This window comes from Dreissena polymorpha, chromosome 10 (genome assembly GCF_020536995.1).
Source record: "Dreissena polymorpha isolate Duluth1 chromosome 10, UMN_Dpol_1.0, whole genome shotgun sequence".
NCBI classification, from domain to species: Eukaryota; Metazoa; Mollusca; class Bivalvia; order Myida; family Dreissenidae; genus Dreissena; species Dreissena polymorpha.
Window position 1 is genome coordinate 77826631 of NC_068364.1, and position 18586 is coordinate 77845216.

The 18586-nt window shown below is 36.3% G+C and overlaps 1 protein-coding gene across 2 annotated transcripts in view; it reads right to left on the minus strand.

The window, feature by feature from the left end:
* The window catches only part of LOC127846890 (E3 ubiquitin-protein ligase TRIM33-like), a 215209-nt gene extending 198418 nt beyond the window's left edge, over positions 1 to 16791 (minus strand). The window contains exons 1-3 of one of the 2 annotated variants that reach the window (XM_052378307.1): positions 16202 to 16788; positions 1443 to 2421; positions 72 to 242 (exon numbers count right to left, since the gene is read on the minus strand). In XM_052378307.1, the coding sequence (XP_052234267.1) occupies positions 1944 to 2421; positions 16202 to 16539 (816 nt within the window). In that variant the 5' untranslated portion in view covers positions 16540 to 16788 and the 3' untranslated portion in view covers positions 72 to 242; positions 1443 to 1943. Of the gene's footprint in view, positions 1 to 71; positions 243 to 1442; positions 2422 to 16201 lie in introns of those variants that run through there. The other variant, XM_052378308.1, reaches the window with a different exon arrangement.
* Between the last annotated feature and the right edge of the window lie 1795 nt (positions 16792 to 18586).

Sequence of the window (18586 nt, forward strand, 5' to 3'; positions counted from 1 at the left end):
AGTAGCCAGATTAGCCAGCTTACTCTCTCCCTCCCAGCCCACCTGTAGTACAGTGTTGGGATAGTATCCACAGACCAGCACCTGGCCTGCAGGGGTCACATGTAGACCAATTAGGCCATCTAGTGCTGGGTCTGAGTATGTAGCCAGGAGTGTGCCATCCCTGGCCAGGGTGAGAAGCTTGTTCTGACTGGAGCTGATGATGTACAGCCTGTCTCCTGTGGGACTCACAGCACACTTCCTTACTGCAAAACAGAGTAACATCAAGATATTGAATTACTGTCAATGTTAAATAATCTTATTAAACATACTGCAGTGATATTGTATTACGCATATGTTGTTATAAATAAGCCTTTACACATCTAAAATATATGCATACATTTCAATGATTCAATAGTTAAGCGTGACAATAAACTTCAGTAGCAGAGCTATTGTGTTAACGTTTGACATGTTGAAATGCGACTGGTGAGTTAGATAAGAATTGAAGCAAAACAATTACACAGATGGAAACAATTACACATACAGAAACAATTGCACAGTTCAATCAACAGTTTATACCATGTTACTATGTGCAGCATGAATAGATTTCCCACACATGTATACATGTGATAACTATGTACATGTACTGAAATAAGTGAAATTGACCAAAGCAGTTATAATTCATGTGCCGTGTTACAACATTATTTGTGTTTTTCAAGTGTTTATATCAAAAAAAAAATAATATTCAAAACAGCAGTTATTGACACTTTTCTAGCTAGTTAGTTACCAAACCAATTTCAACAGCAAAATGTTTAAATGAACATAGATCTACTACTATAATTGCAATGAAATTAATACATACATTTGAACACTTCATAAAAGAATACAACCACAAGAGTACCTTTGTTATATGGTGTTATGAAATTATTCAATTTATCAAAGATATTGTACATGTACAATCATTTAAAAACCACAAAATTAGGACTAGGTCAGAAAGTGTCTCACTGCCAGGAACTCAGTTTCTATTTATAGACATGCCATGTAGTGACAGTCAAAGTACTTCATTACTCATGTTTATAAATCAATATTTCTGAATCTTGTTTTGGCTACAATGTACTGTAGTATTCAAAGGGCACATATGAATTATAGGACAAAATTTTTATAATACATCAGCGGGTTTTCTGCTATGACATCTGAATTTTATTTTATTTTCATCTCACAAAGTATATAACTATAATTTATATGATTTAAAAAAAAAAGATAAAGGCCTTATGGGTCAATATCTGTTGATTAAAAAAATAAATCCCAATTCGGTTCATTTAGTCAATAAAAATTCCCAAATTTGTCATTGTATGGATTTAAAATAACACAATTTGACTAGACTCCTTTTCCCACAATGGCTAGAAAAATCCCTGTACATAATATAAATATAAATATTATCAGGATGGATTCACCATGATTCTTACCGGTATTATAACCCAAAGCTTCATAGAGTCTGCAGATCAGTTTGCCATTCAGCGTGTATTTGTACAGTTCTTTACCAGAGGTGACAAAAAGGTCTCCATTTTGATGGGCAATACCTCTACATTCATGTTGTAACTGAAACTTCCTGCCAGGAACAAGCTTTCCCTGGTTGACAGTAATAAACTGGACCTCATGTATGTTTCTAGTATTCACAGTCACTGCAACCTCACTAGGTGTGATCTGACATATATCCTGTGGCTCAGCATTCACATCCCAATGACTCACCACCTTGTACTGCTGGCTCAGAAGCTTGACTCTCTTATTATCCCTGTCTGCAACCACGACCTGTCCATCTGGGACAGCACACATGCCTGTGATATGACATTCATATGAATATGGTATTCTCACATTGTGCTTAGCATTACTCTGGACATTAAACGCCTTGCCTGACTTTCCCAGCAGAGTCAATGCCTGCTGTATTATATGCTTACATTTTATGCTGGCTATAAGGCAGAGCTGCTTATGATCTCCAATTTTCTGAACAATTTCATGGAATTGTGACAAGTCATTGTGAACACTGGTGCATTTATGAATAGAACTTGTAACTGACCCTTTAATGCGCTTATAACTTCATCTTTCATCTCGTTAAGTTCCTTCGCAGTAATATTATCAAATTCATTCACGATAGAGAGAACACTCCTACACATCTCTTCTTTTAAATATTGCTCATTATCACCTGATGTACCCACAGAACTATTATCACATTCATCTATATAAGTATTTAAATTGCCACGCATTTGCTCTATCATAACTGCACTATGTTCCTTGTATGTTTTCTGCAATGACTGAATGCTGGCCTTCTGACTGATCTGCAGGGTTTTAATTTCCCCCAGGACAGTTTCCAGCTCCACTGACATCCCCTCCAGGCCAGTGGGCTGCGAGTTGGTCAGCTCCGAAATCTGGGTCACTTTACTGCACTGGCTGAAATAAACATGTTCCAGCAAGGAATAGTCAGTTATATTATGTAATGCTTCAAACAAGTATAAAGTGTCAAATAAAAACATACATGGACAATAAATTAACGCTTCTTGGGCTGAATATGGGGGTATATAGATTTGCACTTTTCCATCCATCTGTGTGACTTTTCTGTCATATATAACTCAACATGTATCCCTGCAACTTTACAAGTACAGTAACCAGGCATGTGAGCTAATGCTCACCTCTATATGTTGTTTCTGTTGTTTTCATCATAATTGTAGTAATGTCTCATATTTATACATAAATGACATTTTAGAATATGTGAAGAGTGTAAAATAAACAGTATTGCTAGAAGAGGACTAACACTTTACATAAATATTTATCATTGTGTAATTTTACCCACATGCATAGTTTGATGTCTTTTTTCAACATACCCAGAGTTATGGCCCCTGTTTAGCAAAGAAATCACATTTAAAATTGTGTTGTGAGTAACTCAAAGAGTACAGCTGATAGAGGGATGAACAATTCTTAAAGTATAACCCACAGGGCCCTCACACTACTTTGGGGGAAGGGGTCCGCAGCCCTTAGGAGGGGGAATTTTCGCGGCGTTTCCCTTTTTGGGGGATTTTTTACTCACTCTCTCATTATTTCATTTGTACATGTTTGCACTATATCCATTGCATTTTTCATAATTTAGTATGTTTGAAAATATTAAATTGAAACAGAATTGAGATATAATAATCATGAGACACATCTTTCTATTAAAAAAAAAAAAAAAAAAATTTTTTTTTTTTTTTTTAGGGGGAATTTTTCCCCCCAAAAGGGGAAAAAAGTATACTTTTCAGGTGGGACTGCCACCGAAATTCGGCGGCAGATTTGATAGATTGTGGGCCCTGACCCACCATGTAAAAGTATGCACCTTGATATTTTTTTTAAGTTTTTTTTTTAAATAAGAAGAGTTATGTGACAATCCATTTAACCAAACGATAATATTTTTTCAATTGTGAGAAGCGTTACTCAAATAGAGGGATACTTCTACAGTTACATAGTAATTGTCAGGTTAACGTGTGCAACTCCATATGTTTGTTCATAATTTAAAGACATTTGTGCAGTTGTGGGACAAATTGGATTGTAGAGGTATCCATGTACTAAGAATACATTTCTAGTAGTTTATATTGTTTTCAGTTTAAGTGTCATTGTACACCTTGACCACACTATCCATAATAACACATGCAAGAAAAGATCATTAATGCTCTACCATCCCACAAAAAACAAGCATGACATATATTTAATGTCTATTCCCAAACTCAGTATGTACAATCTAGCCTGTGATGAAGACGCAATTGTTATATGTTTGAATGGTCAGGTAAGCGTATGCAACTCCATATGTTTGTTAAAAATGTTCTTTATTATTCTTAAATTATCATCCAGAAACCATTTTACTATTTCTAGTCACTGTGACCTAGACCTTATACCTAGTGACCTGAAAATCAATAGGGGTCATCTGCCAGTCATGATTGATGTACCTATGAAGTTTTATGATCCTGGGCGTAAGCTTTCTTGAGTAATCATAAGAAAAACCATTTTTCTAAGTTGAGTCACCGTGACCTTGACCTGAAAATCAAAAGGGGTCATCTGCGAGTCATGATCAATGTACCTATGAAGTTTCATGATCCTAGGCATAAGTGTTATTGAGTTATCATCAGGAAACCATTTTACTATTTCAAGTCACCGTGACCTTTGACCTTGTGACCTGAAAATCAATAGGGGTCATCTGCCAGTCATGATCAATGTACCTATGAAGTTTTATGATCCTATGCCTAAGCGTTCTTGAGTTATCATTTGGAAACCATCTGGTGGATGGACGGACGGACCGACCTACCGACATGTGCAAATAAATATACCCCTTCTTCTTCGAAGCGGGGGGTATAAAAATGTGCATGGCTTTAAATCAAAGCATGCTCTAAGTATCATTTGGAAATGATTGGTCTACAAACCAAACAACAAACAGACCAAAGGAAAACTGCAAATTAAAATAACCCCAAATCTTAAAGGAGATCCTCTATTTCTATATAAAGTGTCAGTATTAACAATCTAGCCTGCCTTGAGCAGCTTATGACATGCAACCTGGTCTACTATCTCCTAATAGGTTTATTTGTAGTTTAACCAATTGTGATTATTTTGCTTTTGTTGTTGTCACTTGATCTATTCGTGGTCAAGAAAAGACCCCATTGTAAAAATGTGTTTAAGGAGGATCCAAGACATTGGCCTATTGTATATTTATTTGTGATATTGACATTTCTTACAGTAGCAAGCCTAAAGTCAATGATTTTTAAAAAAATTGGGAAAAACACATGTATGATTAATATTTTTTAATTAACTTTATACTACACACAATAAAAACAAGTGTTCTACGGTCGGAGACATATGCCCACTTATTGTGACAGTGACCTTAACCTTTGACCTAGTGACCCTAATTTCGATAGGGGTCATCTACTGTCCAAGGCCAATACACATGGGAAATATAAAGCTAATCAGTCGATTCGTTGACGAATTATTGATCAGAAACGCTTTTCCCACTTATTGTGCCAGTGACCATGTCCTTTGACCTAGTGACCCCAATTTTGAGAGGGGTCATCTACTGTCCAAGGCTAATGCACATGACAAGTATCAAGCCAATCGGTGAATCAGTTTACCAGTTTTTCATAAAAAACTATTTCACATTTAGTGCGTAACTAATTTCACTAGGGCTCATGTACTGTCCAAGGTCAATGTACATGAAAAATATCAAGCAGGTTAGTGACCTTGACCATTGACCTAGTAACCTCAATTTTGATAAGAACTGTCCAAGGCAAATGCACATGTGAATTATCAAGTTAATCAGTCAATTCGTTGATAACATATTGAGCAGAAACCACTTAATGTGATAGTGGCCTTGACCTTTGAACAAGTGACCTCAATTTCAATAGGGGTCATTTACTGTTCAAGGCCAATGCAAATGTGAAGAATCAAGCCAATCAGTCAATATGTTGAAGAGTTATTGATCGGAAACCTTGTTCACACATAGTGTTATAGTAACCTAGACCTTTGACCTAGTGATCCCGATTTCAAAAGGGGTCATGTACTGTCCAAGGCCAATGCAGAAGCGAAGTATCAAGCCAATCGATTAATTTGTTGATAAGTTATTGATTGGAAACCATTTTCACACTAAGTGTAATAGTCACCTTGACCTTTAACCTAGTGACCCCAATAGGGCTCATGAACATTCCAAGGCCAATGCGTATGTGAAGTATAAAGCCAATCAGTCAAACAAGAGGCAAATGAGGGCCTGAATTGCTCTACTGATATAAGCACTGTGCAAGTTTGGAAAGAATAAGATGGAAACTGTGTACTTAATTGCGCAAACAATGCTAATTTTCTCAAATTCAAAGGGAGATTAATGTGTACTTATTTTTCCGATACTGCTCATATTCAATATGGTTCAAGTCATCGTTGATATAAAGAAACTGTACAAATTAGGAAATAATTGGATGAAAATTGTGGAATTAATTGAGTGAACAAGTGGGATTTCAAAATTTTCTCATACTCAAGGCGAAGTCATTCTGGACTTATTGCTTCGATATTGCTCTTTTTTAAAAAGAGTTTGAGTCCTCATTGATACAAAGACACTGTGCAAGTTTGCTAAGAATTGGATGAAAATTATGGACTTAATCACATAAAAAACTGAATTTTCTTGTTTTTTCTCAAATTCAAGCAGAGATACTTCTGAACTCCGATAACTCCGATATTGCTCATTTTCCATAGGGTTTGACTCATCATTCAGATAAAGACACTGTGCAAGTTGGGAAATTATTGGATGAAAACTGTGGACTTTATTGTGCAAACAATATAAAGAAGTGAAACTCCAGCTGCTGGAGCAGTATTGAATTTTCATTAAAAACAATAAGTTGGTCCTTTATTTAAGGCAAGTGACCGATTGCCCAAACAGTACAAAACAGCACAATACAGCACAATACAAACCAACATAAACACAAAATATGAATAAAGCTGGGGTCACCGCCTTGGAACGGTCAATGCAAAGCATTGGGGGTTTAAACCTGGTTATAGAGCGCTCAACCTCACACATGGCCCAGCAATATTCAAAATACATTCAAGTGTAAATAAAATTTAACGTCATAGCATTGTAACTCAAATTAAACAATAATAAAAGGGAATTAAAACGCATTCAATTTAATTACTATTTAATTACTCAATTGCATTGAAGATACAAGAGTAACAGAATTACAACTTTTTGACCAACGATCAAATAAAACTATTAACAATTGTCAACTACATTCCTTCTTTATAGAAAAGATTTGAGAATGTAGAATCATAGAATTAATATCTCAGATAATCATCGCGCAAATACAGGAAGAAGCAGCAATAGCCTTATATCACAATTTTCTCAAACTCAAGGGGAGATAATTATGGACTTTTTACTCTGATGTAACCCATTTTCAATAGGGTTCGAGTCCTCATTAATATAAAGACACTGAACAAGTTTGAAAAGGATGAAAACGATGAAAACCACTCCATGACATAAGCTCTTTAGGCCTTCGGCCAGTAGAGCTAATAATTGATAAGCCATTGATCGGTAACCATTTTCACTCTTTGTATCAAAGTGAACTTGACCTTTGACCTAGTGAACCCAATATTGTTAGGGGTCAACTACTGTCCAAGGCCAATGCACATGTGAAGTATCAAGCCAATCAGTCAATTTGTTGACGAGTTATTGATCTGAAACGATTTTCACACTTAGTGTTATAGTGACCTTGACCTTTGACATAGTGATCCCAATTTCAATAAGGGTCATCTACTGTCAAACGCCAAGCACATGTGAAGTATCAAACCAATTGGTCAATTGATTGACAAGTTATTGATTGGAAACGAACTGGTCTACCGACATTCAGACTGGTCTACCGACAGACATCCAGTATAACAATACACACAATCAATAGGAGCCTTACAGTAACCACCTGCACTACTCTTTATAACAATCGATAGGGCCCTGAAATCAATCGCATGTACATGTACTAGTCTTTCTAACAGTTCATAGGGCCCTTAAGGCAATCATCTTCACTACTCTTTATAACAATACATAGGGCCCTTAAATCAATTGCATGTAGTAGTCTTTCTAACAATACATAGGCCCCTTAAATCAATCGCATGTACTAGTCTTTCGAACAATTCATAGGGTCCTTAAGGCAATCATCTGCTCTACTCTTTATACTAATACATAGGGCTCTTAAACAAATCACATGCACTTAACTCTGTATAACAACCCATAAGACTCTTAAAAATCACCTGAACAACTCTTTTTAATAATTCATAGGGCCATTAAGACAACCACCTACACTACATCCATAGGGCTCTTCAACCAATCACCTGCACTACCATTTATGACAATACATATGGCTCTTAAACCAATTACCTACATTTCTCTTTATAACAAGCCATAGGACCCTAAAACCAATCACCTGACCAAGTTTCATGAAGAATTAACAGTAAATCTGGCTTTAAGAGTGTTAACAAGGCTTTACTATAGCCATACATAGCCATAAAATGAAAAATGATCCGCTCCGTGGTGGTCATGTTTGTCCAGTAATCGTTCATATTTCATGGACGACACATAGTTAGAACAATGTTCATTACTCTAAAATGACTGATGTGTAGCCTATCATTCAATATCTCTTCATGCGCGTATTGCCAAGATGACGAGTTTTGCATTAACTACCATTTTCTCGTGTCACGCATGGGACAAGTCCGTCCCTCCCTATTTATGTTGGTTTCTCTGCATAATGTAGGATAAAATATTCAACAACACCATAAATCAGTTTCTAGTCCAATTTAATGTCAGACTTAACTAATATTTCAGTTATACAAATACGTTGTGATTGCTACATGATTGTGTCTTTTTTTCCATCTGTACACCTCTAGGTCTAAACGCTAACTAACTATTTCCCTCTAACATTCGCCCCGTGAAACTCAGTTATGAATTCCATTGGTCAGTCTTCTAAATAAGCTGATTGGCTAGATTACTAAGAATCCCATTGGTCAGTCTATGCGTTGCTTGACCAATACAAACATACCCGGCCTTGTGTCAACAGCATCGTTCCCTTTTTGTTGTTAAACATACACCAGATATAAATATTTAATCTTTTGACTGTCATGTATACTCGCTATTGATAAACTTGTCAATATTTCTTACATAAAGAAAACCCAAATATTTCACCTAATTTCCTATCATTATTCGACATGTTTTTCAACAAACTGGAACCATTTATAAACTGGTCCAAGATATCATTGGGACAAATCTTCTGGATAATAGTCATGATGATCGGACAATAAAGGTGGACTCTATAGAGTGTTAACAAGGTTTAACTTTAGCCAAAAAAGGCCATATGCCCTGCTTCCTGGGGACCATGTTTTTCAACCAACCCTAATCATTTTTTGAACTCATCCCAGATATCATTGGGATAAATCTTGTGACTGAGTTTCATGAAGATCAGACATTTAATGTGGCTTAAAGATTGTTAACAAGGATTTACTAAAGCCATATTTAGCTATATAATAAAAAATGCCCCGCCCCCTGGCGGCAATGTTTTGCAACCAACTTAAATTTTTTTTGGACTAGTTGAAAATAACATTTGGACACATTTTTTGTTTTCATGATTGATAGACATTACATGCGATCTCTAGAGTGTAAGCATTTAGGTTTTACAATAGCCATATAAGATAAAATGCTCCGCCCCCTGGGGGCCATGTTTTAAAACCAATCGGAATAATTCTCAAACTCTTCCAAGATATCATTGGTACTATTCTTCTGACTAAGTTTCATGAATTCGGACAATAAAAGTGGCCTCTAGAGTTTAGGGTAGAGTGTTAACAAGGTTTTACTATAGCCAGTATATGGCCATATTATAAAAAATGCCCTGCGTCCTGGTGGCCATGTTTTAAAGGGGCCTTTTCACACTTTGGTTAATTTACAAAATAGAAAAAAATTGTTTCAAATTCGCAAATCTCCCTTGAAGTTATGATATTTGAGAGGAAACAGTAATACATAACATTAACCATGCTCTAAAATGGACCCCCATCCAAGCGCTTGAGTAATGGATGGGGGGCATTATTGAAAAATAAGGTCGGAGGCCGAAAATATGCAAGCATATCACTCCAGTGACCAGTCTATTTCGCTACTTTAAGTACAAAATGAAATTTTGTGACGAATTCACACGTGACCACAGTTTTATAAACACCGCACCTTGCACGAAGAAACTCATAGGTTTTAAATTGACATTGACCTGATTGTTGTAATATGCAGCCAACACATTGACCTGATTGTTGTAATATGCAGCCAACACATTGACCTGATTGTTGTAATATGCAGCCAACACACTGACCTGATTGTTGTAATATGCAGCCAACAAATTGACCTGATTGTTGTAATATGCAGCCAACACATTGCTCAGATTATGTATTATTCATGTAGTAGTACTGGTGACATACACTCCACATTTAAATTGCAGAGTATGTAAAAATCACAATACTGTACGAAGGTGTTTTAAATGTAGCTGATTCAATCATATATTAAAGTTAACTTAATTTAAGACAAATATTAAAAGCCAACAATCTGATCAAAGATGACGAAAACCCTTACTGTATTATTAATGTTCTAATATTTTACCTGTCTACATGTATTCATGTTACTTGATTTAACAACATGAGATAATGCATATCATTAGGTGAAGTGAAGATAAGATAATCTAACCAGCATCTCATGTTATCTGTTGATTTTGCCATTTTTAGAACATGGTATTCTTGAACCATTTGTACTTTGTCCTTATGCATGAATACAGATACAGGTTGCAAAATATTTGTCCAGGAATCATCTAATATTATTGTGCCTGTAATTTCAATCTTTGGGTTGATTGCATTTCACATTTTTCAAATAATGACACAATATGAATAAATTATAAAAAGTCAAGTAGTTCTTACAATTAAAGTTATATTGAACCAGTATTAACTGAAAATGGCTGCAAATATGTTTTATTTATGTTAATGTTTTAGCCTAATTGATTATGTTATTTTCATTTTATTTCTGACTTAAACACACTGCATTAACCATTTGACGAGACTTTGGGCTAAATGTATTAATGCAATCTTATTGACTCCATTTTATAATGAATTACCTTATATTGTAATTAATACCACTACTTATATCTATATAATTGCCAACAAGGGCTGTTTGTAAAACATGCATGCCCCCCATATGGGCTCTTCGTTGTAGTGACAGCCATTGTGTGCATATGTTTTTTTGTCACTGTGACTTTAACCTTTGACCTAGTTACCTGAAAATCAATAGGGGTCATCTGCGAGTCATGATCAATGTACCTATGAAGTTTCATGATCCTAGCCATAAGCGTTCTTGAGTTATCAGCCGGAAACCATTTGACTATTTCGGGTCACGGTGACCTTGACCTTTGACCTTAAGTGACCTGAAAATCAATAGGGGTCATCTGCAATCATGATCAATCTACCTATGAAGTTTCATGAGCCTAGGAATAAGCGTTCTTGAGTTATCATCTGGAAACCATTTTACTATTTCTGGTCATCGTGACCTTGACCTTTGACCTAGTGACCTGAAAATCAATAGGGGTCATCTGCGAGTCATGATCAATGTACATATGAAGTTTCATGATCCTAGGCATAAGCGTTCTTGAGTTATCATCCGGAAACCATTTTACTATTTTGGGTCACCGTGACCTTGACCTTTGACCTAGTGACCTGAAAATCAATAGGGGTCATCTGCCAGCCATTATCGATCTACCTACGAAGTTTCATGATCCTAGGCATAAGCGTTCTTGAGTTATCATCTGGAAACCATTTTACTATTTCGGGTCACCGTGACCTTGACCTTTGACCTAGTGACCTCAAAATCAATAGGGGTCATTTGCGAATCATGATCAATGTACCTATAACGTTTCATGATCCTAGACCCAAGCGTTCTTGAGTTATCATCCGGAAACCACCTGGTGGATCGACTGACAGACCGACATACCGACAGAGTCCGACCGACATGTGCAAAGCAATATACCCCCTCTTCTTCGAAGGGGGGCATAATGAAAACAATGTTAACCCTTTACCACTTAGATACGTATTTTAACGCATTTGTAGTCGCTTAGAAATGTCAAATCTAATTAAATGCCTTTCTTACTAGATCCAAATTTAAAAGCTTCATTTCCAATCCTTAGTTACTGATGAGCTGCAAACAGCATAAACCCTGAACAACTTGCGAGTTACTGGCTGTTCTGGATTTATGCTTTTTACAAATAGCAATGTTCACTTTTCTTTAGGTGGGAAAGGGTTAAATAAAAGGTATGGTTAAATAGAAAATATAATTAAAGATTTTGTGTATATAAATTAAAACTGTTTAATCAGACTACTATTAACCCTGACATGAAAGGTTTAAGATTCATTGCAATGATATGGAACTTGTAATCTGTGATGCTACTTTCTCAAATCGTGTACACACAAGGGTATTTACTTGATATTTGTAGTTACTTTATTGTATCCCCCGGACAGTTTTTTTTATTTTGATCATGTGCATATTTCCTCAGTGTGTAATTAAATTGCAATTAAACTGAATTCAAATTGTATGTAATTGTATTTCTAATCTGATAAATGCTATAACTTTGATTGTTATTGCTAATGTGTATTCACATGCGTGTACAAGTGATTAATAATGGACTAAATATTAGGTTCAGCAAGCCATCTAAGAAGACAGTAAACTCAGCAGAAAGAGGCTTTGCATGTTTCTTAGACAAGAGAGCCATGATGGCCCTTTATCGCTCCACTGTTTTTTATGCGAAAAAAAACGTGCAATGTGCATGGGTTGAAATGTACTTAAGCATGTGACTTTCTCTTTCTATCCCTCGTCCCACTGGGCGCTTAAAAGTTGGAAGGGTGAGCTTTTTAATATATGGAAAAAGTTACAACCGTGTTAACTAAACAGACTAAAAAGCCCGGGCATTGTTGCACAGGTCCTTTGCTTATAACATAGGTACATTTATCTCTCCAACAGATATTGTCGTTCTTTCTATTTCACATATTTTTAGATGCTGAAGATCAAATCTACGCATTTGATTTGAAACAGATTCCCAAGACCCATAGGAATCAAAATGCCTTAATCCCAAACGACACATTTTTTACTTTCTCAATGTGAAAGAGGTTAAAGACGACAATTAAATTGTAATGGAATATGAAGGAAATGATCAGGTAGGGTAGAAATAATTGTGATAAAAGGAGAAATTGCTCATCTTGAGCATTTTTTTTTTTCGGGGGGGGGGGGGGGGGGTTGGGGGGGGTAGGTAGTGGGGAATGGGAGTGGGGTATAATGTGGGTCGTGGTAATTTATGAGATGTTTGAAAAAAAAAATTGGGGGGGGGGGGTGGGGGGGTAGGGGGATGGGGGAGATAGGGGGGGGTATAATGTGAGGTGTGGTAATTAATAAGATGTTTAATAAAAAATAAAAAAATATAATATTTTTTTGGGGTGTGGGGGGTAGGGGGGTGAGGGGGGGTATAAAGTGGGGTGTGGTTATTTATAAGATGTTTAAACAAAATATTTATTATTTTTTTTGGGGGGGGTGTGGGGGGGAGGGGGGAGGGGGGTTGGGAGTGAGAGGGGGGTATAATGTGGGGTGTGGTAATTTATAAGATGTTTAAAAAAAATTGGGAGGAGGTGGGGGGAAGGGGGGTTGGGGGTGAGAGGGGGGTATAATGTGGGGTGTGGTAATTTATTAGATTAAAAAAATTGGGGGGGTGGGGTGGGGGGTAGGGGGGTGGGGGTGAGAGGGAGGTTTAATGTGGGGTGTGGTAATTTATAAGATGTTAAAAAAAATATATTGGGGTGGGGGGTAGAGGGGGGTGAGAAGGGGGTATAATGTGGGGTGTGGTAATTTATAAGTTGTTTTAAAAAAATTGAGGGGGGGATGGGGGGTAGGGGGGGTGGGGGTGAGAGGGGGGTATAATGTGGGGTTGTTGAAATTTATAAGATGTTTAAAAAAATGGGGGGGTGGGGGGTAGGGGGAGTGAGAGGGGGGTATAATGTGGGGTGTGGTAATTTATTAGAAGATAAAAAAAATCGGGGGGGGGGGGCAGGGGGGGAAGGGGGGGGTTGAGAGGGATGTATAATGTGGGATGTGGTAATTTATAAGATGATGTTTATAAAAAAAATGACATTAACAAATATCCTCTATTTATTAAACATGAAATTTAAACTTATTGCATTTGTTTCCCCTGTATATAAGAAAGATATAACAATGTATTACCTCCCCTGTCCTGCTTATATTTATATTAATCAACAAAATTAAACATTAACACAATATTTAATATACAAAAAAATCTCATATTCTGATAATATACAAACAAGAGCACCGCCTTGCGGGTGCAGACCGCTCATCTATTTTCTTTTTAAAGGTGAAGGGACTCTCATTTTCAATCACAAAGGAGGGAGGAGTGGAGTGAAGAGGGGTGTATAGTGTGGGGTTGTGGACATTTATTACATTATCTTCCAAAAAAGCGAAAAAAAAAAAAAAAAAAAAAAAAAAATCGGGGGGGGGGGGGGGGGTATAGTGTGAGGGTGTGGTGATAATTTGTGAGATGATCTTTAAAAAAAAAAAAAAAAAAAAATCAAAAAAAAAAATTTGGGGGGTGGGGTGGGGTGGGGGGGTGGGGTGGGGGTATAGTGTGAGGGTGTGGTGGTCATTTGTGAGATGATCTTAAGGGGGGAGGGGGGGAGAGGGGGGGGGAGGGCACGGGGGATGGTTTGGGTGAAGTCTATAGTGGTATGTCAGGTAAGAGTAGTTTCATCAAAGTATCAATCAAATCTAATCATAAATAAAGAAGTTATGGCAATTTTAGCAATATTTAATAATTTGACCTTGAGAGTCAAGGTCATTCAAAGGTCAAAGTAAAATTCAAGTTGCCAGGTACAGTAACCTCATGATAGCATGTAAGTATTTGAAGTTTGAAAGCAATAGCCTTGATACTTCGAGTGGATCGAAACACAAAATTTAACCATATATTAAAAGTTACTAAGTCAAAAAAGGGCCATAATTCCGTAACAATGACAACCAGAGTTATGCAACTTGTCCTTTTACTGTACCCTTATGATAGTTTGTGAGTGTTCCAAGTATGAAAGCAGTATCTATGATACTTTAGGGGTAAAGTGACCAAAACATAAATCTTAACCAAATTTTCAATTTTCTAAGTATAAAGGGCCCATAATTCCGTCCAAATGCCAGTCAGAGTTACATAACTTTGCCTGCACCGTCCCCTTATGATAGTTCATAAATCTTGCAAGTATGAAAGCAATAGCTTTGATACTGTAGGAATAAAGTGGACCTAAACACAAAACTTAATCATATTTTCGATTTTCTAAGTATAAAAAGGGCACATAATTCTGTCAAAATGCCAGTCAGAGTTACATTACTTTGCCTGCACAGTCCCCTTATGATAGTTAGTAAGTGTTGCAAGTATGAAAGCAATAGCTTTGATGCTTAAGGAATAAAATGGACCTAAACACAAAACTTAACCAAAATTGTCAATTTTCTAAGTATAAAAAGGGCACATAATTCTGTCAAAATGCATGCCAGAGTTATCTAACTTTGCCTGCCCAGTCCCCTCATGATAGTAAGTAAGTGTACCAAGTTTGAATGCAATAGCATTGATACTTACTGAGAAAAGTGGAACTAAACGCAAAACTTAACCAAAATTTTCCATTTTTTTAAGTATAAAAAGGGCACATAATTCTGTCAAAATGCACGCCAGAGTTATCTAACTTTGCCTGCCTAGTCCCCTCATGATAGTAAGTAAGTGTACCAAGTTTGAATGCAATAGCATTGATACTTTCTGAGAAAAGTGGACCTAAACGCAAAACTTAACCGGACGCCGACGCCAACGCCAACGCCAACGCCGACGCCGACGCCGACGCCGACGCCAAGGTGATGACAATAGCTCATAATTTTTTTTCAAAAAATAGATGAGCTAAAAAATCTCATATTCTGATGATATTTTTACTGATCCACTTTATTTTACTCAAATGATGATGTTTCATTGGACTGATAATTATTAGTTTAGGATTACAGACCAGTTGCTTTAGTTATATTGTTCAGAGTTCCCCCTGTTGGCCATGTATGCGTTCTTAAGTTATCATCCAAAAACTATTTTACTATTTCAGGTCACCGTGACCTTGACCTTTGACCTAGTGACCTCAAAATCAATAGGGGTCATCTGGGAGTCATGATCAATGTACTTATGAAGTTTCATGATCCTAGGCCCAAGCGTTCTTAAGATATCATCCGGAAACCACCTGGTGGACGGACCGACCGACAAACCGACCGACAGACCGACATGTGAAAAGCAATATAACTCCTCTTTTTCGAAGGGGGGCATAAAAACATCATTTCACAGAAAAATGTTTCAGTCATCAATACTTCTCGCATTTTTTTCGCTGTTTGAAATGATGAGTTTCAACATTAAAATATATCTCCCTTTATAAGCATATAATAATAATTCTTAATTTAAAGACCCGTGAGTGGGTTTGAAAATGAACAGGAACTTTGAATTAACGACTCTTTCTTTGGATTTACATCGTGATGAGTATGGGTTTAAAAGCCTAACTTTATGTAAATAATATTTTTTTAATCATATTGTAATAATAACTATACAACTGAAGAGTTACATACCTGTGTTGATCAGATACACACTGTGGGCAGCACAGCTGTTTGTGCAGGTTGCAGAATTGGTCAATTTTATGGTCCTTATGAACATCACAAGTTTGTAGAAAATCCACCACCTTTTTTGAAACTGGCCAATTATCTATTTCGACCCTTCCAAATGTAGTATGTTTAGCAAAGACTTTACCATGTGGATCAATACAGTTTCCACAATAAAACCGTTCACACTGTTTACAATAGAAATCAGCACTTGTCTCAACATTTTTCTGGTCTTCACAGGCATTACAAATATAGTCCTTCACTTCATGGGAACCCAGCTCAACTGAAGACTGAGAACTTGTTGCCATTTTATAAATTAACTGGTTTTAACAAAGTCACTTTCTGACACTATAATTACAAACAAACCTGCATCAGTATAGAAACATAATATACATACATATATATTATATACTATTTACATTTGATCAACATTTAACACTTTTAACATGACTCAGAAAATTGCATGTGGACTTGTAAAACATTGTTTAACGTTTAATCCGAAAAGCTCTTTGCTGCACAGTTTTGTAGGACTAGTGACAAGCCTCACTACGTCACAATGTAAACTGTCACGTGAGAACAAGTACAGCGTCAGTTTACTTTAAACCTACTGGAAAGAAATTGGAAGAACTGCATTGAATAAAATGCTAATTTAAACTGACTTAAAGCACAGAATTCTGCAATGCAAGTAATTTCAAACATATAGTACAAATAGATAGATAGATTAATTTCGGTATCATGGTGCAAACACAATTAACAAACATGTTGCATTCATAAAATAATACATACAAATACAAACATGAGTATTAACCATGTCACACAACACAGTACCAAGGATTGCACAAAAAAGAGAGTGATCTCTTATTTCCAATGTGGTCGTTGTTGATGGTGGCATGACACGGAGAGACATAAATTGAGCTTAATAATATATCACAGATTTAAACTGAGCATTAGTAATATTTGAATTGGTGGACATTATTGTAGGAAAATAACATTTACAAATCAGCACATACAACATGAAGTTTATAAATGACTTAAGTAATTAAAATATTTATAGCAAATAAAAAATTATCACAGATAATTACGACATTAACATCACAAACTGACTAGTGAAATTCGATTAAAAAGCGGAATGACTGCCCAGTATATTAAGAATGGTACATTTTATTTAAAATAATTTCAGATGGGCAATGTTATGAGGTTTAAACTTGAATTTTGACTTTGACATGGGCCTTAATGTAAAGAATACTTGTTAAACAATACAACATATAACGAATGTAATATTCTGCCTATGCTAGCCAAACTTATGTAAAGGGAGCTTTTCACGTTTTGGTAAATTGACAAAATTAAACAAAAATGTTTCAGATTCGCAAATGTTTGTTGTAGTTATGAAATGTGTGAGGAAACAGTAATTCTGAACATTTACCGTGCTCTAAAATATCCATTATATGTATATTTTGAGGATTTAACAAGATCTGTTTGTGAAACACTATGTCCCCGTATATGACGTTTGACCTTGAAGGATGACCTTGACCCTTCACCACTCAAAATGTGCAGCTCCATAAGATCCACATGCATGTCATATATAAAATTGCTTAGCTTCAATATTGCAGAAGTGACATTACATGAGCAATTTTGACCAATATATTTGACCTTGAAGGATGACCTTGACCTTTCACCACTCAAAATGTGCAGCACCATGAGATACACATATGCCAAATATCAAGTTGCTATCTTCAATATTGCAAAAGTACTCATCAAATGAGCGATTTTGGCAACATATATTTGACATCTGACCTTGAAGGATGACCTTGACCTTTCACCACTCAGAATGTGCAGCTCCATGAGATACACATGCATGCCAAATATCAAGTTGCTATCTTGAATATTGAAATATTGCAAAAGTGTACATTAAATGAGCGATTTTGACCCATATATTTGACCTTTGACCTTGAAGGATGACCTTGACCTTGACCTTTCACCACTCAAAATGTGCAGCTCTATGAGATACATATGCATGCCAAATATCAAGTTGCTATCTTCAATATTGCAAAAGTTAGTGCAAATATTAAAGTTGGCGCAAACCAACAGACCAACCAACCAACAGACCAACAGACAGGGCAAAAACAATATGTCCCCCACTACTATAGTGGGGGACATAAAAATGTGAACATTATAAAGCGTTGCAACGCAAAAGGATTGAATAATTTGAAGAGTTCTGCTGCTGTTGTTATATTTTATGAAACTACGCGGATTGCTAAGTTTAAAATATAACAATCATAGTATCAGGGAATAATCTAGAATTTACTATCTATGGGTCCCTGAACTCGCAGATTTTAGACCAATGAGTCCCAGGCC